The sequence below is a fragment of the Populus euphratica genome, unplaced genomic scaffold (assembly GCF_000495115.2).
Source record: "Populus euphratica unplaced genomic scaffold, PopEup_1.0 scaffold478.1, whole genome shotgun sequence".
Classification (NCBI taxonomy): Eukaryota; Viridiplantae; Streptophyta; class Magnoliopsida; order Malpighiales; family Salicaceae; genus Populus; species Populus euphratica.
The window spans coordinates 69352-93844 of NW_011500352.1; the positions used below are offsets into that span (position 1 = coordinate 69352).

General features: G+C 30.8%; 3 protein-coding genes, 1 long non-coding RNA gene and 1 pseudogene across 6 annotated transcripts; 4 read left to right on the forward strand and 1 right to left on the reverse strand.

Moving 5' to 3' along the window:
• Positions 1 to 100: 100 nt before the first annotated feature.
• LOC105113949 (uncharacterized) lies at positions 101 to 3046 on the reverse strand. 3 transcript variants are annotated; one of them, XM_011010323.1, is made up of 6 exons: positions 2352 to 3046; positions 1687 to 1798; positions 1410 to 1581; positions 1117 to 1304; positions 773 to 917; positions 101 to 440 (listed from the first exon to the last, which is right to left on the reverse strand). In XM_011010323.1, the coding sequence occupies exons 1-5, from the start codon at positions 2915 to 2917 to the stop codon at positions 792 to 794; spliced, it is 1164 nt and encodes a 387-aa protein (XP_011008625.1). In that variant the 5' UTR covers positions 2918 to 3046; the 3' UTR covers positions 101 to 440; positions 773 to 791. The 3 variants fall into 3 exon arrangements, with proteins under 3 accessions (XP_011008625.1, XP_011008623.1, XP_011008624.1); XM_011010321.1 differs by having other exon boundaries at positions 1687 to 1801; XM_011010322.1 differs by having other exon boundaries at positions 101 to 493; positions 1687 to 1801.
• LOC105113948 (uncharacterized) lies at positions 486 to 725 on the forward strand. Its single transcript, XR_840048.1, has 2 exons — positions 486 to 577; positions 631 to 725. It is a non-coding gene; the product is annotated as an uncharacterized LOC105113948 (long non-coding RNA).
• Positions 3047 to 5295: 2249 nt separating the features above from the next.
• On the forward strand, positions 5296 to 6899 carry LOC105113950 (uncharacterized; annotated as a pseudogene).
• A 2091-nt stretch (positions 6900 to 8990) lies between these two features.
• LOC105113951 (Immunoglobulin E-set superfamily protein) lies at positions 8991 to 11826 on the forward strand. Its single transcript, XM_011010324.1, has 5 exons — positions 8991 to 9935; positions 10047 to 10113; positions 10493 to 10711; positions 10809 to 10933; positions 11525 to 11826. Exons 1-5 carry the CDS (start codon positions 9657 to 9659, stop codon positions 11606 to 11608), a joined length of 774 nt encoding a protein of 257 aa, XP_011008626.1. The 5' UTR covers positions 8991 to 9656; the 3' UTR covers positions 11609 to 11826.
• Positions 11827 to 15202: 3376 nt separating this feature from the next.
• LOC105113952 (vinorine synthase-like) lies at positions 15203 to 16973 on the forward strand. Its single transcript, XM_011010325.1, has one exon. The coding sequence runs from the start codon at positions 15342 to 15344 to the stop codon at positions 16638 to 16640; it is 1299 nt and encodes a 432-aa protein (XP_011008627.1). The 5' UTR covers positions 15203 to 15341; the 3' UTR covers positions 16641 to 16973.
• The last annotated feature ends 7520 nt before the right edge of the window (positions 16974 to 24493 follow it).

A 24493-nucleotide genomic window follows, 5' to 3' on the forward strand; every position in this document is an offset into this window, starting at 1 on the left:
TTTCCACCATTCAGTAGTGCAACAGAGCTGACATAACCTGCACATGCCTCCATGGAAGTAATTCCATGCAGATCACAAACAAAAGAGGAAACGATGCCACTTGCGGTAGAAAACAACAGGCTATATAACAGGATACACATATTGGTCTTTTCAAGTTAACAGGATTTTACAATTCCACTGCGGTTTCCTTCATTCTACTACGAGGGTTAGGCATCGGGAAGTAAAACTGACAATAAAATTAGCACGAAAACCTACTACATCCAAGGTCAGTGACGGTTGTTACATTTTCATTCTGATCATAGTCGAGTAATCACCATTTCATCTAACCACGTTAATTCACAAAGGACACAACAAAAAATAAACGATCGGAAAAACAAAATAAGCTTCTTCGTTATCTGTTCTACTATCAGAAGTGAGCAGAAGGTCATTGTTCCATGCACCTGCAAGTAACAAGAAAAAAACTAGTCTGATTACCTGTTTGGTATGCATCAGACTGCAAGTAAATTAATCAACATATGAAGAACAGACATGATAGCAGGCACACCAAAAAGGTTTTAAACCCAGAGGATGATAGCAAGTCAAAGATGTCCATTAATGAAGAGGAAGAGGAAGCGCATGCATGGAAGCAAGGGGGATTCAGCAACAACAGAACTTCTAAAGCTAAACTACTCCGGTGAAAATTTATAACTAACCAGCAGGATAATCAAATCACCAACTAAAACACACAAAAACAGGAGACACAACAATACTAAAGATTGTGGATCATACTAACCAGTCATCATCATGGAACATCATGACCGTTTGAATAAATGATGCCGTGCTAACACCTCTCCTACCCCCACTGCAGATATGCTTTCACATCCAAGAAGATCACGAAGCTTTGTATCACATTGTATCGCCATTGAATTTAACGGATCCTAAAGACACATGAAAACCATGGAACATTTAAATTCCAGCTAACTTATCTAAAATAAAAATTAAGGTTTATTGGGAAAAAACAGTATATAATAAAAGAGAGATTTATCCAAAACAAAAGTTTCATTCTAGAAAATTAATTAACAAGCTAATATGGAAAGTGCATGGGGAAAGAGATGGATATCTAAACTCATTACGCACCTCCAACTGTTTTAGCTTTATGTACTCCCAAACACGTCTGGATGCTTCTGTTTGGGTCATTTCCCTCTCAGTAGTCCCCAAAAACTCGGCAAGTCTTTCAGATATCACCACAAGTGATGCACCAGGTTCAGTATTTTCAGTTGGGGTCTCAACATCCACCTTTGCTCGCTTGGCTTGACTGGATTCCTCTGAACACACATTATCAAGAAAAAGAAAATTTTAACCATCTCAAAGTCACTGCAGAACAACACCACCAACAACAGCATGCTTACTGTAATTATCATAGAACATACTTGATGGTTGAAGCGGGATGATATGTTTAGCCAGTAACTTATTCATCTTAAACATGTCAGTGCAGTCTGTCTCAAAAACCACACGTAAAGCATCATCGCAAATTATCTTCCTCTTGTTACTTGGATCCTGGAGGTTGTTTTTCCTTATGTATTGCCACAATTGCTTCACAATCTGCACAAACACAAACCACCATTCTTAGAAACAACAAAGAATTACTCCATGAACAGCAAAGCCACCCAGCCAAACTAAGAACTGCGCCTGACCAACAGCATATACCTCAGTCCTTGGCAACGCTGGCTCGCCAACAATGGCCTGAAGTTCAGGTGAAACACCACATACTTTGTTTAACCCCCCAGGTCCACCTCTTCTTTTGGATCCAACTGGAGCACTGCTGCAAAATAGAAAAATACAAACACAAGTTCAATCTCATGCTCCTATAAACGGCTGCATGATTTTGCATTTCAAAACAGCTTCAAGCTCCGATCAAACAAAATCAACAACGGCCGGAACTTGCACACTAATCATCAGCTAAAAATACCCAGAAATAGAGACTTGCACACTAACCATAAGCTAAAAAATGCCCAAATAATGGATTTTTCTACTCGGCAACAAATTTATAATAAACCTCCAATTGGGTCACTATTTAACCAAAAAAAGTGACAGTTAAAATATTTTTTACTGTCTTTTTAGTAACTACAAAGACTCAAACTTTATAATAAATATTACTAACCAAAAACAGATGGAAGTTATAAACTCTATAAACTAATAACTTACTTCTATAATTTACCCTCAATTTAAGAAAAAAAACAAAACAAAACAAAAATTTCTTAAAAAAAAAAAAGCTAAATTTGCAACGAGTAAAATAGTACAAATAAACCCTCAAAACCTCAAATTGAGCCATGAAAAAAACCTAAAAAGACAAAAAAAACCTCAACTTTTACCTCTCTTTAGCCACTTCATTAGCAACAACCCCAGCATTTTGCACATGCTGTGTCTGCCTATGCTGCTGCTGCTGAGCTTGCAGCTGAGGTGGCGGCGCTGGGGGAGTCGCCACCGCTTGTGGCTGCCTAAAGTTAAGGTCCTGAGAAAAAAACTGGTGCTGGTGGTGTTGTTGAGGATGGTGCTGGCGCTGGTGCTGGTGCTGGTGGTGAGGGTGAATGGCAAAATGGGAAGGGTGAAATTGTTGTTGAAATTGGAGGGCAAAATGGTCTTTAGGGGTTAAGTTAAGAGCTTGCCCTTGTTGGAACTGAAAAGCTTGCTGTTGTGGTGGCGGATGCCCGGTGGTGGTCACGGAGGCGGGGGCGGTAGCACTGGCGGTGGTAGTGATGGGGTGGGAACGGAGGAGAAGGTCAATTTGGTCACGAATAAAAGCAGCTTTGTGTGACAAATCTAACCCTAATTTAGCTTCAAGTTGCTGTACGACACCGTTTAATGAAGTAACGGCGCTTGGGCCTGCCTGCCGCAGCACCGTCTCTACTCCTTTCGCTATCTCCTGGTCCGTCACCATGGCTTGCCTCGCTTCTCTCTCTTCACAAATACTTCTAACGGAAAAAACGGACACAAACGGTAACTCTCTCTTTCTCTCTAGAAACCTCTCTCTCTCTCTCTCTCTCTCTCTCTCTCTCTCTCACTAGAAAACTTCTCTGTCTCTTTCTCTGTCTACTTTCTCTCTATCTCTCTCTTTATAATTTTCAAACGGACGGAAATGACCTCTCGTTTTTCAAACTGGAAATGACGGTTTGCCCCGGTGAGAGGCGTGTTTGAGATGGTATAATGGGTATTTGAAGAAGTCTTCTCTTTCTTGGAGCTCTAGTCTGTCATTTTGGGCATGCGGGATGACGGTTTTGGGCTTGCAGATTGGGCGTTGTAGGGGAGGGGAGGCAGGGGTGAGGAGGTAAATCGGGTGGATTTGCAAGTGGGATTTTATTTTATCTTGGAATTTAAAAAGGAAAAGATAAGACTGGAGACAGTGGATAAAGATATAATTAAATTGAAAAGGGGAAATGACAAGATAAAGTGGGTTTAAGTTTTTATTTATTTTTCTATTTAAAAAAATTATCTATTGATACAATCAGTATTATTAAACTTGTTTCCATATGAGTAGAATTGAATTTTATTTTTATTAATATAAATATTTAAATTATTTTATATATATTTTGATTAATTTTATAACTTTTAATAATTATTATATTAATAATCACAGGATTTAGATTTGAAATCACCGGAGAAATAAATTTTTTAATTTTAAATTTTTATTATTAAATCATCAACTAGATAATTAAGAGCTTAAATTTTTACTATTAAATCACCAGCAGATAATTAAGAATTGAATTTTAATTTTTCTTCTATTAATCAAATTAAAATTTAATGTAATTTAAAAAAATAGATACATGGACACAAAATTAGTTATTACTATTAATAATAAAGATTATATGTTTAAAAAAACAAGTGAGGATATATTGGTCATTGGAATTGGATTTGTGAGTGGGAAAATGGATGGTTTGATAGGAATTTAGAAGGGTGGGTCAACAACATAAGGATGTTGGTAAAGACCAAAGGGTAACAAATTAGAGCTTTATTGATCCAAGATAGCTACTATTGGAACACCTTCTCTTGCAGCAGCATCACTTTTGTTTTTTAAGGAAAGAGAAATAATTAGACTTTGGAAAACAAAAAGACAAAACATGGTTCTACATTAAAAAATTAATGTTATTAAATTTAACTCGGTTTGGTAGGTTAATTTTATTAATTTGTTGATTGATTTAAAAAAATTAAATGATATCAGTTTAATTATATATATATATATATATATATAAAGTTCTTTTGAATTAATCTAGATTACCTCATTAATATTATAATCTGAATTTTAAATAAAATTTAATAAATTTTTCTAAATTACTAAGTTTGTGTCACGATCGTATCTTTATGACTATAATATAAGCAATTATTTAACATCAAAACTGTGTAAGTTGTCAAGATGTGATGAAAAGGCTTCGATATTAGTTTCATAAATGGACAAGGGGAGGACTTGAGTTCTTTTTATGGGGCCTGAATTATTATTATTATTATTATTATTATTATTTTCGCAAACAAGTCAAGCACAAAGGGAATTAAAGAAAGAAAAAGAAAACAAAGGGCATGTATTGATGTAGACTCTATTATCTTTTATCCCTCTATGTTGGCTACATTTTGCGCAAAGCCTGCTTGTGGTCCATATATTCCATGGATCTTCCTTTTAACTTGAAAAATGCCATGTGAACACATGGTTTCAAAAGTAAAATATATTATGCCATTTGAGAGATAAAAAGATCTCTGGTTTAAATTTAAAAAAACAAAACAAAAGAGAAACATGTTAGTAATTAATTTACTTAATTCATAATTTTTGATTTTGCGGCATTGACTTAGATGGTAAGTGATTTGTTATCTACATTATCAACTTAATTTAAATTTAAAAGACATTTTTTTATGAAATATGTGAAACTTATTCCACAAAAAAAAACTAATTGGACTTAAGATTTTTAAATTAACTAAAAGTAAAATTATTAAATTTGATATGATGTATTTCATTATACATACATACGTACATATATATATATATATATATATATTAACTTTTAATTGAACTTGCTGTTCTGTCAAGTTAATTCATGACCTAATTGAAATATGATTTAATTATTTTTTTAAAAAATACCAGTTTAATGTTTTTGTTTAAATAAAACAATACTATTTTTATTAATTAGATTAAACTCGCTCAATTTGTGCCCCTTATTGCTTAAAGCAAAGTTAGATTTTAACCTCCAACTACTTTCTTTACTAAAAAGAAGCCCAACAATAGAAAGGCCACAGATTAGCAATGGGCTTTCCAATTTTAAACCCTACGAATCCAAGTCCATCACCTAATTGTCTCTCAAGCTGTCAGCAGAGGGGTAACACTAACACACCACCATCATGGCACAGGTTCTTAGCATAAACCCTCTACATTCGTCAACCCGAACTGAATCAAACGGCACGCTATTCTACAACCAGATCCACAAGCAAGATGGAAAGAAAAGATGGGCCACTTTGCAGCAAGAACTCCGCTGTAATGGCAAGTTTTCTTGTCTTTTCTCAGGCAGTGGCAGGGAGGTAACAAAAAAAGTTCGCTCCTTGATGCTTTATTTTATCCCTTTTCGAGGAAGTTGTTACTGGGCTTTGTTTGCTTGGATGTAAATGAAGGAAATTTTGATCAGACAGTGAGAAAGATTGAAGCTTTAAGGTTTTTAGTTTTGGAAATCAAAACCCATGTTTGGATTTTGGGGTGATTGAAAGTTGTGGTTTTGAACGGTGGATGTGGAACGTGATAAGGTGGTTTAAGTGGGTTTTTGAGCTTCCAAGAGAATTGCTGTCTGCTTAATTGGGGAGGATGAGGGTTACGAGGTAGTGCGCTTGTTAATTGCATTATTTTTATTGAGTTGGAATGAATGAAGGTTAGCTGGTTGTTTAAATGGGATCTAGTTTATTTTAGAAGTTTAGAATATTCTGTCTACTGATTAAGCTATGGTTATTGTAAAGAATTTTGAAGCTAAGCTGGGCGTTAAATGTTTCGTAGGTATAAATTAGCTTTGTCTTCTTCGTGGCTGCAGGAACGAGCTAAAAAAGCTTTAGAAAGTGCGCTTGGTGGAAAGAAATATGAATTTGAGAAATGGAACTAAGGAAATTAAGAGGAGGGAGGAAGCAGGTGGAGGGGGGAGATTCTGGTGGGGGAGGTTGGTTTGGATGGGGTGGACGATTGGGCTGGTCCAATGGTGACAACTTTTGGCCAGAAGCACAGCAAACGAGTCTTGCTGTCCTGGGTATTATTGCCATGGTAAGGTTTTCCCTTTTCAATTCTTGAGTTTTTGCAATGTTGTTGTGTGTGATAAATTGTTCTCTCCCTTTTTCTTGAGATGTTATTTTACATGTACAGTATCTCGTAGTTGCAAAAGCTGACTTGATCCTTGCTGTCATCTTCAATCGTTAGCTATATGCATTGCGAGGGACAAGAAACTGGCTAACTTTGATATCATCAAAAATCTTGAGAAACGCATCTCTAGATGGCCCTTCTGATTTTTCAAGTGCATTAAAGAATGGTGCTTATGTTGAAGTCTCAGCTAAAGAGAGTGTCAAGAGAAAATGGGGAAGCGATTGATAAGTTGTCTAAGGTTTAACGGTTACTCCATCCCTCAACTAGTAGCTGGTGTGGCATCTATACTTGTATTGGGCAATCGTACTGCAGATTCTTGAGAATGCATTTTTGAATGGTGAAGATCACCAAGCCTGGCTGCATAGTGTTTAAATGTCGACCCCCTAGGGTTTGGAGACGTGCTTCCCTCTTTTTGGGGCATTTTGTACTTGAAACTAGTCTTTCATCATCTCCGTGTAACATCAAAGATGGAGGAGTACTTGAACATCAAATGGAAAGAGACTTGCTCCATATTTTGTCAGTAACATTCAATTCTACTTTTCTATAATATGCATCATTTATCATCTCTAAATAATCCATTATTTTTTAGAATTGAGGTGACCTGTTTATATTATACAAATTTGATTGACTTAGTTTGCAGAGAAGGATCCAACAAACCATTAGGCAGAGCAAGAGCCATTTAGATTCCCTTCGTTTGCACTGCATAATTTTCTATTTTCCCAATTTAGTTATTTGTGCTTTCTTGTCTGGATTTACTGAGTAATCATATACTATTGGGATTGAAGAGGGGATTTCGAAGGCGAATTGCTCGTGTCCAGGCTGCTGTACCAACGGTACCCCATAAGTGCAGCCAGAGATGACTACTGCAAGTACGGGTACTGTGGTTTTACTACTGAAGGAAGCAATGATGAATTTACCTGGAGCTGAGGACTAGGTTAGGTACACGGCAATTGTTTTTTTGGTTTTTTTATTTATATGTGGTATTCGGCTAACTTGCACGTAATATGATTAATCTTTATGATTTATTGAATATCCTATAAACCCAATAGGTATATAAAGCACTATAAAATAATAAGCATACATACCAGAGCTTTTCTAGTTTGCGTAAATTTACCATCCGAGCTGTGTTGCTGTTGTGCCATAGTTGATCTAGGTCCGCCAACCTGCTAACCTGCTGACATCACATAATGATTCAAGCACATCTCTATCAACCACTGGAGTATTGGAGAAGCTAAAGTGTGGTAAAAATCAGTGTGAAATTTCATGATTTCATCAACACGAGGGATAAGGTCAAGCAAACAGTTCAACAAGGATTTCATGAAGTTGGTAAAAAGTTTTTAACTGAGGTGCATGCATTTGTTGACAAATCCTGCTGTGAAACTACCTTTATCCTGTTATTTTCCTTGATTTTGAAATTATGAACCTCCTAGAGCATCATAATTCCTTCAGCGGCTTAAAATTATGAGTGGAAAGAGGAACAATACAATGCAGAGATTCTCCTTGCTACCTACCAAGGACATTGTTCAAAGTTATTAAACTCCACTTGAAGAGGAGGTTGGGCAAGCTTACTAAGATTCACTAGGGTTAATTAAAACGTTTCAAAATTTAAAAAATAAAATAAAATGATTTTTCATGATTTTTTTTAAAAAGTCAAATTGAGTTTTAATTAAATTAATTTTTACATATTTTTTTTAAATGATTTAAAACTAAATTTAATAATATCAATTCTATGCATGATAATATATATCAATTCTAGTACATAAATGAATCAATGAAACATTTGTTTGTTTATGGAATCATAATTAATCAACCTACATTATTTTAAATTCTTTCCTCTCTGCACCAAGCTAAATCATTATGCGGGTCCTTTTTTCTAAATTTAAAGTAACTTTACAATTGATTGACCTTATAATTGCTTGTAAGCACCAATATTGTAGTCCAATATATATATATATGCAAGGTAAATTTAATTTAATTATATTTATTTTTCAGTAAATTAAACCATGGTTTACTAACTATAATTACTCTTTTTGAGCAGTGGATTAGACACAAACAATATTGGGCTTTCTAAGAATCTAAAGCCATATGATCTTTACTAATTGAAGTTATAATTGTCATTTGCTAAATGGAAATGGAAAATGACGATGATCTTCTTTATATTAGCTCTGCTGATTTAGTTATCATATATATATATATATATATATAAAATGAATAATTGATGAGTTTTCTATATTAATATTTGCTAATCAATCCAAGATAGTCGAATTAAAATCTCACTAATCATTGACTATTTTTCAATGTAGCATACGAGTTCTTAGATCTAACTAAATAAAATTTAAGTTATGAATTTTTCAAATTATTTTTAATATGATCTTTATTTTATTTTTTAATATTAAAATAATATTATTTAAAAAAAATCATAAAATTAATTTAATCAATTCAATTGCCACAAATTTTAAATAGAACTTAACTCATACTAGAGTAAACATCAACCATAAAAGTGAAGTCGGGATTGATAAACATGAATTTTACATCTTACGTACAAACGTTTCACCATTGACAAGGACAAGAAAGTGTATATCGAAGAAAACTAAGATCAAAAGTACTAAAAACTAAGAGCTTATCCAAAGTCAAGACTGATAAAAACAGCTGGTTAAACCAATAATAACAATCAGAATCCTAAGCAGCTTTTTTTCATGTCTCAACCATGGTTTCCATTACAAAGAGTCAAAGGGTATCCATCATCCATCCAATCCTAGGCTGTCTTACTCTAACATCTCTGTCTCTGTCTCTCTCTGTACAATTTTTTTTTGTTTGTAATCAAAATCATGCACTAATTTTAAAGCACCCATCTCCTTGAATCGTGGTCTTCGTGGATCCTCCAAGTGCATGAGTGACCTTCACGATCTTGCCACCTCTCTTTTTTCTTTGCCATTGTTGCTTAGTTAAACACAATTTTAGGATCACCACATGACTGTTTCCTTTTCCTTTGTTTGAACTTCCCAAGAAGTAAACTCGTGCCCCTCTTCTCCTCTATCTCTGTTTCTTGGTTTTGCTAGTGTGTCTTTTTGTTGCTTGAAGGGTTGTGTTTTGTGTTTTTTTTTTTTCATGGATTTTGTCTTGTGTTTAGCTTTCTAAGATTCTTTGACCTTCTTTCTTTTGTTGGTTTCTGGTTTTTGGCCTCTTTTTTGTGTTCCTTTGCTTTTTGGGGCATTCTGTTTTGTTTTTTGTTCCATGAGGGAGACGCAGACGGAGAGATAGATACACAAGTGCCTGTTCCATCTAGTTCTTTTTGTTGCTGTTGATGTCTTTGGAGGTTGGTGTGGATTCAAATACTAACAGCATGGGTTTTGATGAGAAAAACAAACAGGAAGTTTCGGAGACAAAAGCGAAAACGAAAACACCTCCAAATGAAGAAGAACATAATGTTGATGAACCTAAAAGTGGTGGGATTACTAGAAAGATGAGTGAGAGTTCTCTTTATGCAACTGATCAAGAAGAAGAGGATGATGATGAATCTCATGAAAGGAAGATCGAGCTTGGTCCTCAATACACACTTAAAGAACAACTTGAGAAAGATAAGGTTTGTGTTTCTTTGTCTTTTCTCACTAGTTTCTTGTCATTGATTACAGTTCGATTTTTGCTTTATTTATGCCCATTTCTTTTATCTGTTTTATGGGGTTTGAGAATGTAGGATGATGAAAGCTTGAGGAGGTGGAAGGAGCAGCTCCTCGGGGCTGTGGATATTGAGGCTGTTGGAGGTAATGAGATCAATTAGCTTAGAAATTTTCAAAATGTGTTAATTTCAAGTATAGTTTAGTTTTCCTTGGCAATTACTGGTAACATTTTTGTTAATTAGGGGTTTGATTTTGGTTAAACACAAGTATAATTGTCAAATTATACTTTCTTTTTCCCAAACTTTATAGCATTTGTGTTTGATTTCATGTGTTCCTATGGTGTGTCATCATCTCCATTTATTCAAGTATACTATTTCATTGGTTGAGTCTGTAAATAGTTGAATTTTGGATTAAATTTCCTCCGTTAGCCTCTTGGATTCTTGGAAGCAATCTAATCAATTAATGGCAGATCAAGTTTGTTCAGATCTCTGACATTATCTTAATGGTTTTTTTAACCATGTAGAGACTCTGGAACCCGAAGTTAAAATCCTTAGCCTCGAAATCAAATCCCCTGGTAGACCTGATATTGTTCTTTCAGTTCCTGAGAATGGCAAGCCTAAAGGTTCTTGGTTCACCTTAAAAGAAGGTAGCCGCTATAGCCTGCAATTCACTTTTGAGGTTAAGAACAACATTGTTTCCGGCCTCAAATATAGTAACACAGTTTGGAAAACTGGTGTCAAGGGTAACAGTCTCTCCATCAATCTCTTACAAGCTCTCCCTATCTGGCATTCTTTTTATGTGTAATAATGAGTTTCCCTCGTGGTGATTTTTCATCACAGTTGATAGCTCGAAGGAGATGATCGGAACCTTTAGTCCTCAGCCAGAACCTTACACTCATGAAATGCCCGAAGAAACTACTCCATCTGGTATTTTTGCTAGAGGATCATATGCTGCTAAAACTAAAGTAAGTTCTACCAATTTTCCTTGATTTTTAGCCCTTCGATATTCGATATTTTCATGCAACAGATATGTGGGTTCAAAATACGTTCAACCAGCACCTTTTCTCAAAGATGCTTGTTAAATTTGAAATGTTACGGGCTCCATGGATTTTAGTTGAAGGTTTTAGAAGGCATTTGCACATGAACTTTGCACATCTTGTTCAGTCTTTTTCATCTGTTCTGCTGATTCATGTGACGGTATATGTGGGGCACCTACATTCAAGAGCATGATTTAGAAAAAAAGGCAAAAATTCAAATAATTTCAAATATGCTAGCATTAAATCCATTACCATTTAAAGTCCCACCACTTTAGTTACTGTTTCAGAGCATCCAGCAAGGCCTAACTTAATCTGCTTCGAATTGACATGCAGAGTAATGTTCCAATCAACTAGTTCTGGAGTAATGTGTGCCATAAACTATACAAGTGAAAATTTTAATTTGTGCGTCATCCAACGTTTAGACATTAAGTTTTACAGATAAATTATTATATCCATAGAATTTCTGGTATGCACAAGCTGCTACTGATTTCCATTGCTTTCTTCTTTCTCTGTCTCCAGTTTGTCGATGACGATAACAAGCGGTACTTGGAGATCAACTACACCTTCGACATCCGTAAAGATTGGCTGCCAACTCAAAACTAAGAGTTTCTTTTTACCTTCAAGTTGCAGCTTCCATATAATTATTTAACAAGTTGGAATATGCTTTTGATGTTTAACATATCTTCTTTTTATTGTCTTATTTATGACTCCAACTTGAGACTGGTCATTTGAACAATGAAGAGAGGATTTACAATTTTTCAGCTAGATGTTCATTTTCATAATAGTTGGTTAATAAATCCACCATTAGCCTAAATTGAGCACTTCCTTTGTTTCTCTCGGATCATTACTCTACAGAAGAGATGAAGACAGAGCGGACATGTGCTCTATACTTTTAACTTTTTTAAGGATAGGAATTCACTTCAAAACCATCCCAGAAACAGTTTTATATTATGTCTCCAACTTCATTTTTCTAACCAACCACATTCTTGTCTCTTTTGTACTTGTCCCTTCAGTCAGTCGTGTGACATTAACTAAACGCAGCATTCTTCTCCTTTTGCTTTGCTTTCAAAGTTGGGCAAAGTTTTCTGCTTTAACTGCCTTTTTCTGTCATGTTCTCTTCGTTGCAATTCTTTTGCAACGGTTCTGTTTTGCATCTTTTGTTGACTCTCAGTTTAACTGCCATGTTGAAATGGATGACTTGTGGGGGTAATTGGCTCATCTTTCTAAGGAAATTGTCTGGGGGACCAGGGAGCCTTTAATCATGGTGGGAGGGAACGCAACAGCAATTGTCTGGACTGTCATCGAAAAAGAGTTGCTAAAGGTAGAAAAGAAAGATGGATGTCGTTCAAGACACTCGTCGTTGCATTGTGATCAAAGCCATGCGGCTTCTGAATATATATTCGGATCCTAGCAATTGAAGCGATTGTGAATCTGCAGTGGCATTTAGACACTGCTCGGTTAGTTCCTCAGTATAGAAGAGGAGGAGGTACGAGGAATAAGTATACATTTTCCTAATTTCATGTTTATGTAAAAAGAGAGATATAGAGGACACAGACTGCTAAACCAAGTTATTTTTTTTCTCTACATATATCTCTCTAAATATCTCATATTTTCAATCATTATAATCAGCTCTGAGTTATTAGAACAGAAACTAGAAAATATAAAAACAAGAATTATAAGAAATAGGAGAGGGAAAAGGAGAAGAGAGAAAACAATTGACGAGTAACCATTAGAGAAGATATCATTTTGCTAGATGGCTAGCAAGTGCTAGTCTCAATCCGACAAGACGCGATGAAGCCGACAAGGATTAGAGAAGATAACAACAAACGAAGCTTTTGTTATTTTATTTTTCGCCTAGGTCTGGGCTTGCTGATATATATACATTAATTTTTAAAAAATATTTTTCTAATAATATAACGGTATTAAAAGTTTCAATTCTTTATTTTATCAAATTAATATGAAAAAACATCAATGGATCAAAATAAACAACAAATTATTTTAAATAATTTAATAGTTTATGGTAATTAAGAATGAGTGAATTAGAGTAAATTATTTTTTTATGAATTGAAAAAAAAGAGTAAATAACAAAGGAGTGTTTTAAATTAAGAAAGTAAGATTTTTTTTTTAACCGAATGAGTTGGTTTTTCAACATTATGAAAGAAAATAATATCATTATTGAAAAATTAATATAATAATTAAAGCATATATAATATATTGAAATGAAAATTTTTTATGTTCTTAAAGAAATTGGATTTAATGATGAAGAGGTTTAGATTGAATGATAAAAAAAAGAAGAAAAAAAGGTGTGTTTTTAATGACATTATTTTCTTGTATTTTTAAGCATGTTAGATTTTAATTTTGTGTTGGTGCACAAATTTTATCTGATATATAATTGGTTTCATTACTTATTTTATTATTAATTATACTTGAAAGAATAATTTAGTGATTAATTAAATAATAATTTGATTATACTATTTTGTTTTTAGCCATGAATTATCTTTCTTAAATGATTACAAATTATTCTTTTAACATAGTTTTGTTGGGCTCATAAATTATCACTTAAAGTTATAAACACAAATTAATAAGTAAAAATAATAGTTTTTATTTATTATTATAATAAACTCAGTGATATATAAAACATGTAAAATATATCTTTTAACATTGAGACCCTGTTAATTTGATGAAAATAAGTTTTTTTAAAAAATGAATTCTAAAAAAATAAATTATTTTGTAAAGTTTGATAGTGTAATAAAAAATAAATTAAAAAACATTTTTAAGTGTTTTGTTATGTTATGAAAATAAGCTAAAAATAACTTATTAACATTTTATTTTTCTCAAATTTATTAAAATAATAAGGAAAAAACTTTACAAATTAAAAATTTGAATAAGAATGAAATTAAAAAAAAATATAATTTCATAAATTATCTCAAATAAAATAAATAATAATCAAAATAATAGAGATCAAATCTAAAAAAATAAAAGATGAAGAAATTAAAATAATAATATTAACATTTTATAAATTATTTCAAATAAAATAAGTAACAATCAAAAGAACGAGAATCAAATTTGATAGATAAAAAGTTTTAATAAAAAAATAATAAGAAAAAAATAAATAACAATTATAAAAATGAGAACCAAAGTGAATATAAAAATTAAATTTTAAGAGATGAAATTGAATAATAAATATTCAAAATAAAACATATATAGAAATTAAAAATTTAAGGATCAAATTTGATATAATTAGCAAATAATATGATATTTTTAAAATTTTCATAACTTTTAAAAAAGTGTTTTCAACTCAAATTTTTTAGGAAAACTCTTTCCTGGAAATCAAGTCAAATTTTTTTTTAACTGTAAAGTATTTTTTGTTGATTAATTTTTTTAATGGCAAATAAACACAAAAAAAATTAAAAAATTATTTTTCAAAAAACAAACATAACCAATTTCTAATTAACTAAATCTTTTATCTCATATTTGATTTGGTATTTTTATAGCGTGTTTAGGATTGTGTAATAGAAATTATTTTTTAAAATATATTTTTGTTTTTTAATATTACAACATTAAAACAATCTAAAAGAATTTAAAATTAGAAAAATTAGATTTTTCAAAAAAAAAGTTTGGAAAAGCAAAAAAGAAACACTGCCTTATTGTTTCCGTTTATGTAACCAAACAGTACTTTATTCTACTTTTGTGTGAACACAATGCCAGAATCCTCACGGCATTAATGATGCCTTATGAAAAATCGGTAGAAGTCGCAGGCGAGTGTTTGTTTGGAAATGAAAAATTCAATGGATGATGGTGGTGATTGCGTTGAGATAATATAATTAGCTGTTGAGATAACATCAATTAGCTCATGTTTGATATTGTATTGTATTTTAAATGGATGGTGGACAAAATAAAAAATAAAAAATAATTTAATTTTTTTATTATATTGATTTTAAAAATACTTTTTTTAAAAATAAAAAATACTATTTTAATATATATTTTTAAAAAATACTCTACAAAACAAATATTTCGGATTCTCTGTGATACGTGAGATCTGTTTAAACTGTAGAGATGATTGATTGACGTATGAATGTTCAGTCAACAAACGCGTCTGGAGTTGGCAAGTGGAGACACTGTTTTGGACGTGGTTGATGTTATTGATGGAATCTTGATTCACGGTATTTCGTTTCCGTCTTGTAGTGGAGTTGGCATCATACCACTTTTCAATGGCTATGATCAGTAGCTCTCAGAATTAGATCATGCTCTATAGTGTGATAATTTCTCTGGCTCCTATATAAAACTTGGTGTTGGTGGGTTCTCTTGCATACAATCAAACACGAGAAAGTAGAAAATGGAAGTTCAGATTATTTCTAAAGAAATCCTGAAGCCTTCTTCTTCCACTCCGCAGCACCTAAGAACCTATAAGCTTTCTGTCCTTGATCAGTTAGCTCCTCCTCTTTACATCCCCATCATCCTTTTTTACTCACCGGCCAGTGAGAATCTCTGCAAGAACTCTGATCATCTGAAAGAGTCTTTCTCACAAACATTAACTCACTTCTACCCTTTTGCTGGACGAATAAAGGATGATTTTTCAGTTGACTGCAATGATTATGGCGCTGAGTTCATTGAAGCTCGAGTAGCTGGTGACATATCCATGGTACTTGAGCAAGCAGACATAAATCAGCAGCAACAGCTCCTACCATGCAGCCCATATGGAAAGTCATCGAAGCTAAGCACTGATCAGGTGACGCTAGCAGTTCAAGTCAATTACTTCAATTGTGGTGGGGTGGCAATTAGTCTCTGCATTTGGCATGCAGTTGCTGATGCGTCAACTCTAGCAACCTTTGTTAATTGCTGGGCTGCAATTTCTCGTGATCCCAATAACGTTATCGACGAGGTGGTTTTCGACTGCACGACACTCTTTCCTCCACAAGATTTATCAAGCTTCTCTTTGCACAACTTCGTAAAAGAGGATGTGTCAAGTGAAATCGTGATGAAAAGGTTCTTGTTTGAAGGTTCCAAGGTAGCTGCTCTAAGAGATGAAGTAGGCAATGGACCATCATTGGATCGTCCGTCTCGTTTCATAGCTGTTTCAACTCTTATTTTGACGGCCATGATGACCGTAACCAGAGAAAATGAAGCTATGCAGATAAATGCTGCAACCATTGCTGTCGATCTGCGGAGGAGACTGGAACCACCAATGCCAAAACAATCAATTGGAAACATTTTCCAAGTGACAATAGCAAAATGGCCAGAGAGTGAAAGTAATGAGTTGACCTATAATGGTTTAGCGGGAAAGCTTCATGAGTCAATAAGGATGATGAATGATGACTTTATCAGAAAGATTCATGCTGGTGGTGGGTACTTTAACTTCCTCAAAAGAGCTGGGGAAGAAGCTAGAAAGGGTTTGAATTTTACGGTGTTCGGTTTCAGTAGTTGGTGCAACTTTCCATTTTATGAGACTGATTTTGGGTGGGGCAAACCTCTTTGGTTAAGTCCTGCCTTGAAGCTTAAAAGGGTTGCCATTTTCTTAGATACAAAAGACGGTGAGGGAATAGAAGCATGGATTGGGCTGTCCGAGGAAGACATGGTAAAGTTTGAACAAGACCCTGGAATCCTTACCTATGCTTCTTTCAGTCCAAGCATATAAGCTTCTTGTCTTCCGGTCCAGATTTTCTATTTTGATTTGTCAAGAGACTCGTTGGTTCTTGATCTATCCAATAAAATTAGCTTGCTGCTGGGACTGGTTGCATCATGCCGCCACACCAATCCTAATGTATCGAGTTGCTTAGGAGGATGGTTCTTTCACTTTATATGCTTTCAGTCACTTCACTGTATTTTCAGTTCGTCGATCATTTTCCTTTCTTCATTCATTGTATCGTCTACAGTTGAAGGAAGCCAAAATCTTTAGTGACCTTCTAGTTCTGTTCTTCAAATTCTTCTATAAATTTATAATGCTTTTGTTCTGCATCTATAATGAGAACCGATCGAGGGTTTTCAAGTTACAGTAGAGTCTAACATAAAGTTAGACATAGAATCTGACAAGATGATGATTTTTTTATACTTGAGTTATGAATTCTAATCTGATGCGGCTAGCTTATGTTAGATTAGAGTGTTTTTATTTATTTATTTATTAATGTAGCAATTTCTTTGATTACAATTCTAGTTGGGCTATAAATAGCGAATGTATTTGAACATATAAGTAAGAAATTATATATATAAACTATCTTTCTTTAATTAAGGATATCTTTTAGGGGTAATTGGCAAAAACTTTGGAGGCACTGTTCATTTTGACAAGGGATTGTGTTTGTTATTATGATCAAAACAATATTTTTTTTAATTTAAGTTTTTTTATTTATAATATTTTTTAATATTTATTAAAAAATTTGATATATTGATGTTAAAAATAAATCTTAAAAAATTAAAAAAATGTATATTTTAAAAGATTTCTAAATAAAAAAAATACTTTACAAAATAATAACTATTAAAATACCTATCAAACACATAAAAGTAACTTAACAGCATATGGAACCCAAAAGCATATGCAACCCAATCATCTATGTCTTGACTAAATGAGAGAGATGCTATATGAGCGATAAAATAATTGCTTTCAAAATCGTAATCATTACAACCTTTTGTCTTTTTTTTGACGAGTTGTTCTGTGTTTGATATTATTATGTATAATTTTTTAAAAGTATTTTTTATTTAAAAATAAATAAAAATGATTCTTTTAGATTTTTTAATTTTTTTTGGATAATAGATTTTTAAATTTTTAATACAACTATATTAAAATCATAAAAAATATGAAAAATATATTAATTTAATGTATTTCTAAACTAAATATATTTTTAACATCTTTTTAATAGAAACATGGGTTTACAAATAGGCGAACTACATGCTGTATATGATGTTGAGGTTTTGAATTTTATATATTTAGCGTGAAAATAATAAAATAAAATTTTTTTGGAGTTCTTAGGATCTCATTAGATAAATATATAATTGTTTAAGGATTTATTATCTAAAAATATTATCTTCTTTGGCTTGAATAATTCTTTAAAGTTTGGGTTGTCGCAAGCCACAACTTGTTTAATTATCTGACCTCCAATGGTAATCTACAAGAATTATCATTGAGAAATATTCTAAATTTCTATTTAGAACAAATGGATTGCTATGCCTAGAATATTAGTTTTTTATTATGTGACTTAAATAGTTTTTTTATTTAACAGATAACCATTAAAAAAATAAAAGGTATAACTTATTATTTAGAAAAAAATTTAGAAAATTTTATATTTTAGCAAAATATCATTTTTTTGTTGGATAATATCCATATATTAATTAAGAACAATTTAATAAATTACCTCAATCAAGTCCTTATTTGATTTTTTTAGATTGAGAAATATAATCACCATATTAATTATATTCTAGTTCTTAATTTCTAAAATATATTTTAATTAAATTATTTTATTTTAATTTCTAAATAATGATTGTTAATGTATACCACTTATTAAAATATGTTGACCTAAATATATTTTAGAAAAATATTATATATTATTTCCAAGTAATAGGTATGCTTATAGTGATTACTTTCCAAGTAATTGGTTGGTACATAAAGTCTATAGCTTAAAGTCATTTATTGGAATAAATATCATATATTTTTCCAAGTAATAGGTATGCTTATCAATTATGATTAACATATCATTCACAACTTTTATATAATATCTTTATCTTATTGATGCATGACATGTCCTATTAAATTTTGTGTTTCTTAATGTTCACACTAAATACCAATATTTTAACATTGAGAATATATTTCATTTGGATGCAGTGTTCAAAGAGATGTAGAGAACCTTATTCTCTTAGATAATTCTTAAAAAAATTGATTCAATGTTAACCATTTTGAACCAATCAAAGTTTCTTAATATTTATTATAGTATATATTTCAATTTTATTGTTGTTTATTTTGAACTTGAACATATTAAATTCAAGTATATATTAACCTTTTGTATAATTACCCAATTTATAAGAACATTATTATTATAAAGGAACAACATTTATTCTTGATAATAAACAAATTCATTTAATAGTAAATAAAATGAAAACAATATCTTAAAATACTAGAACAAAATAACAATTATAAAGTTTTAGTATCTTTTCATTAGACAAAATAAAATAACTAATTCTTATAGCTAATGCAACAACTTTTGTTTCATTACTGAGTTATAAGTTGACTTTGCCTTCAACTAATCTTCTATTTTTCTTTAATTTTTACATGAAATTACAAATGTAAAAATCACATTCCTTATTCAATACCCAAGAACTATAATGCAAAGTAGCAAAATAGTTTTTTTATTATAAATATACTTAAAGTACAAACTTCATTAAGCGTTTTTACCTTTACAGTTGCAAAGTATTCATTGCAATTCCTCCTTCAATATCCTTTTTTAATGCTCCTAATAGATTTATTTGCTTTAGAAACAACACCCTTATTTTTTTATTCTTCTTTTTAGACATTCTAAAAGACTTAACTAGAAGAACTTGATATATATTTTTTAAAAAAAAACCCTTCAGTAGTTTTAAACATATTAAACGATTATGTTAATATATTATTCAACTTATTTATATGATAGTTTATAATAAATTATAAAAAGTTTTGAAGTAATGATTATAAAATCAAGTCAACGTTTAACACATAATCCTTAACAAAACTCAAAAGACTCAATTTAATATAGTAATATTTAATAGAGCATTGATAAGAAATATTTTAGTAATAATACTTTAATGCAATAAGAATACCATATCTATAATAACTATATAATTTTCTTTGTAAATTATTTTTGTCTCATAGATTTTATCTTTATTATAGATTCATAATAAAATATTATATTAATTAAATTAATATTATTTAAATATTAAAAATAAATTAAATTTTTATTAATAATAAATATATATTTATATAAAAATAATAATAATATATATAACTAATTGATGGGTTATAAATGGTGTTAAACTAGCGTAAGATTACATCTTTCATATTCAAAAATCATACGTGGGAAGTATGATAATAATGTTTTTTTATAACATCAGTAGCAGAAAAAAGTGGGGAAAAACATGCAAATACCAGTAAAGGCATTATTTAATCACATGGTCCAATACTTAGAAAAAAGTGGGGAAAAACATGCAAATAATAATTATTGGTGCAATGTTTATTTTGATTGAAGATATTATTTCCATCGTTTAAGATGTTAATATTCCATGGACTTCAAGTTCACGAGAATATAACTGAAATTTACAGGCTAGTGTCGTGGTTATGATTAGGAAATTTATTGTGAAATTTATAATAATTAATGATGAATATTGCAAATAATAGAAAATAATAAAGACCACAAAATTTAACCTAATTCGACAATATATCTAATTATATAAAAGTAAAGAGTTTTTATTTTTTTTATATAAGAATAAATTACATAGAATATATATATATACCCACCTAACTTTTTAGTAATTTTCAATAATACTCCCCGTGACCCCATCCTCTCATTCATCCCAAGCAACAAAATAAGCACTTTTTTTTTATTATTAAAATGAGTTAGTGTCATCATTTGGCTTCACTCTAGCCTCTATTTATAAGGCCTAAACTACAAGAATAGTCACTTTTTTTTTTTTTATTAAAATGAGAGCATCTCCATAACGTTAAATAAAAAGCTAAATATTAAAAATTATATTTTTATTTTTTATTTGTTTACTCTAACGTATGAGACAAACATATAACTATTTTAATTATTTGTTATGTAAAGAAATATTTTGATATTTATCTATAGAAATGACAAATAAATAATTATTTATCAACAGTTATTTTTATAGTCGTTAGCCAACAGTTAATTTTCTCACTCCAGTTCATTTTCTCACTCCAATGTTAGAGGTAAACAATATTTCAATATACAAGTGTTTATATATTTTTATTTATAGTATTCATATGAAAGTCTACTGTTACTGTTTGACTTTGAATTGTTACTATTCAATTTCTAATTATTATTATATTATTTTAAATTATTACTGTTTGACTTTAAACTGATACTGTTTAATTTTCAACTGTTACTGTCAGAACACTCATCAAATTTTTAACTACATTTAAAGTTTTAAAATATAAAATATATCTAAATTAGTTATATAATTATATTAAAATTAATTTAATATGAAATATATTAAAATATAATTGATTTTTCTAAATATTTTTTTACTATTAAAATGCATGTAATAAAAAACATTATATTTATACTATTTAAAAAATTATTTTTTTATTTAAATCTTTAATATAGCATTTACAATTGAATATGCTTTCAAGAGGAGGCTGCTCAGTTGGTGGGTGCATGACGTGTCCATGCCAAACTTTTACCAAAATCCCAGATGCCAATTAGCCATCATCACCTCACTTTTCAAGCAGCCACGAGATTGTCTTCGACAATAGTTCCTGGAAGCAGTAGAAAAGATTGCATAACTGCTTAAAGCGGATTTCTTTGCCTGAAGAAGTCTGTAATTGTTCCTTTTTTAATCCAAATTCATGTCATTAGCCTTAATTTTACCCAATTTAGTTGTGGTGATGTTAACAGGTGATAAAAGTAAGTTAATTAAAAATTAAGAAGTCCAACATTTCAGTGTGAGTCCCACCATCACAAATCCTCCTGTCATTAGTTTTAAAATTCCATTCAAAACACGATTAGATTATGGTTGATATATATATACACACACACACACACCTTAGGAGTATCCCAAGTCCTTTTAGCTTCCATGTCTTCTTTTTTTTTTTTTTTTATTAATAGTAATAAATCGTTATATCTACTGTGATGCAGTGAAAATAATTGTTTTTTGTTTGTTTTATATAAAGTGATTTTTTAAAAATTTCTTGTTTTTGTTTATATTATACAAGTTGATTAATAAAAAGTATTTTTTATCTAAAAAACAAGTTTGACCTGGTTTTAATTTTTTTTTTATTTTGATGTAAAACACTTTCCAGAAATTATAAAGAATTTAAAAATATCATGTTATTTATTGATGATATCAAATTTGATACTTAAACTTTTGACTGCTTTATAGTTTTTTTGATTTTTTTTCAATTTTATTCCTTATAATTTGATTTAATTTGATTTTTATATCAATTTTGATTTTTAATTTTAGATTTTAATTTGCTTTTTTTCTTATCATTTTCTTAATTGAAACTTTTTATTTATTAAATTTGATTTTTATTTTTTTATTATCATTTAAAATAATTTATGAAATTATATTTTTTTAATTTCATTATCTTTCAATTTTTTTATCTGTTAGATTTTATCTGTATTATTTTGATTGCTATTTATTTTATTTGAGATAATTTATGAAATTAAATTTTTTTAAAATTTTATTTACATTAAAATTTTTAATTTGTAAGATTTGTTTCTTATTATTTTAATAAACTTGAAAAAAATATTAAAAATTTATTTTCCAGCTTATTTTTCATGACATGGTTAAACATTACAAAATATTTTTTAATTTATTTTCAATAATATTATTAAATATTAAAAAAATAATTTATTTTTCAAGAATTTATTTTTAAAAAAATCACTTTAAAGAAACATTAACAGCAAATAAAAAAGAACTAAATCATTCCTTGTTTCAGCTGGAATATATCTCGTGCTTTGTGCCTTTCGTGCTGGGCTATGCCCAGTACGTCGCCTTTCTGGGTCCATGCTGTGATTATCTATTCTTCACAGCAGCTCAAGACACTTCCTTTAAACATTTGGAGGCGCTGGAAAAGGTTTCAAAAAATCATGCCATCCTTTCCTTTTGTCTACGCTGATTTTATCTTTGGTTTTCTCAAATACAAAGTTGACAAGGTTTGCGATGAAGAGAACAAAAGCTATGAGCTTGATACAAGAGAATAAAAAATTATGTTTTGCATTGACAATTGGAATATTTTTCATGCAATATCCTCCTGAATCCTGATTGATGGAAAGGAGATCGATAGGATGGTATATTAAAAAGCATACACTTCTCAAACTTTATCACTAAACACCTCACAAAATATATCACTCAGTGCTTGTAAAATATGTTCATCCAAGCTTTCTTTTTTTTCTTTGTTTTTTTCTTCGAAGTTAGCCACCATTTTTTAAAAGTTTTTTTCAAAGCTTGTTATTGACTTTCCGCGTATACAAATAGTAAAGTAAATGTCAATAATATTACACGTGAACAAATTGTTTTTAAGAAAATGCATTGATACAACTGTTAGAATTATATATAACATGCAAAAGCGATAATATATTATATGATAACATAAAAAATTGAGGCACACAAAAATTCATGTAGTTTATTCAATCTAGACGACATCTACGATACGGGCAAATATATAAAAACATTATATGGAAATTAATTACAATCACTTTCTAAAAGAACAAATATTGTTCTCTCTAGCAATACAAGTAAATACCTCACAAACTCTAGCTATGAGTAAAAACCTCATCTTCTTCTTTTTTCCTTTTTCATTAAAGGCTTTGGGATGCAATCTATGGCTGAGCATATCCTAGCCGTTTTTTTTTTTTTCAAAGTTGGGCAACAATTACGGTGCCTAACGTTTCTTTTATGAAAAATGTGCAGCTCCATATAAGTATTGGTCGGTTCTCTTGTATTGAATCAAACATTGGCAACTAATTTATGGTTTTCTTTCACAAGAAAGTAGAAAATGACAGTTCAGATAAGCTTCATGTCTTCCGGTAGAGATTTTCTATTTTTATTTGTCAGGAGGCTCATTTGTTCTTGAGCTATACAATAGAAGTAGCTTGCTAATTGCGACCGATCATGTCAGTTCACACCAATCCTTGCTTTATGACATCGAATATAAGACTTGTGTTCAAGATGTGAATCCTAATGTATCAGTCGCGTAGTAGGATGGATGTTTCAATGTATGTGCCTTAAGTCACTTCACTGGATTTACCAGAAATAAGAAGTCTCACTTTACTTGTACTTTTATAGCAAAAACTCTCGTTGTGAAAAGAAATGCTTATTTTTAGTACTTCCTTTCCTCTCTTCATTCATTGCATCTTCGACAGTTTAAGGAAGCCAAGAATTTTTACTGTCCTACTAGTTCTGTTCTTGAAACTCATTTGCAGTGCTGTTGTTCTCCATCTCTAGTAACTCATAGTTTGGTTAAGGGTATCTTGCGGGGGTAATTGGCCAAAACTTTGTAGGCATTGTTCATTAATGTAACAAGGAATCTAAGCATGAGTATCTATAGCAGGGAACCCAGCATTATAATCTGTGTTGAGAGAGAGAGTAATTGCTTTCTCTACTTATACAGAGATATAACCAATTTTTAGTTTTCTATGCCGATATGATTTTTATCAATTAAAAATACACTATTAATGTTTTTTAATATTGCATATTTGCTCCTCTCAACCTATCTTTAACAATTTCTAAACATTTTGGTATACTCTTCTTAATAATATATTTTTTGATTTTTTTCCAATATTTTTTTTT

Excerpts from the sequence above, each read along its gene's own strand:
- LOC105113949 (XM_011010321.1), bottom strand. The coding sequence starts at position 2,917 with ATGGTGACGGACCAGGAGATAGCGAAAGGAGTAGAGACGGTGCTGCGG. Across the intron at positions 1,582-1,686 it reads CAGCGTTGCCAAGGACTGAG|ATTGTGAAGCAATTGTGGCA; the intron begins GTATATGCTGTT and ends GTGTTTGTGCAG. Across the intron at positions 1,305-1,409 it reads CATCCCGCTTCAACCATCAA|AGGAATCCAGTCAAGCCAAG; the intron begins GTATGTTCTATG and ends ATGTGTGTTCAG.
- LOC105113951 (XM_011010324.1), top strand. The coding sequence starts at position 9,657 with ATGTCTTTGGAGGTTGGTGTGGATTCAAATACTAACAGCATGGGTTTT. Across the intron at positions 10,114-10,492 it reads GGATATTGAGGCTGTTGGAG|AGACTCTGGAACCCGAAGTT; the intron begins GTAATGAGATCA and ends TTAACCATGTAG. Across the intron at positions 10,934-11,524 it reads CATATGCTGCTAAAACTAAA|TTTGTCGATGACGATAACAA; the intron begins GTAAGTTCTACC and ends CTCTGTCTCCAG.
- LOC105113952 (XM_011010325.1), top strand. The coding sequence starts at position 15,342 with ATGGAAGTTCAGATTATTTCTAAAGAAATCCTGAAGCCTTCTTCTTCC.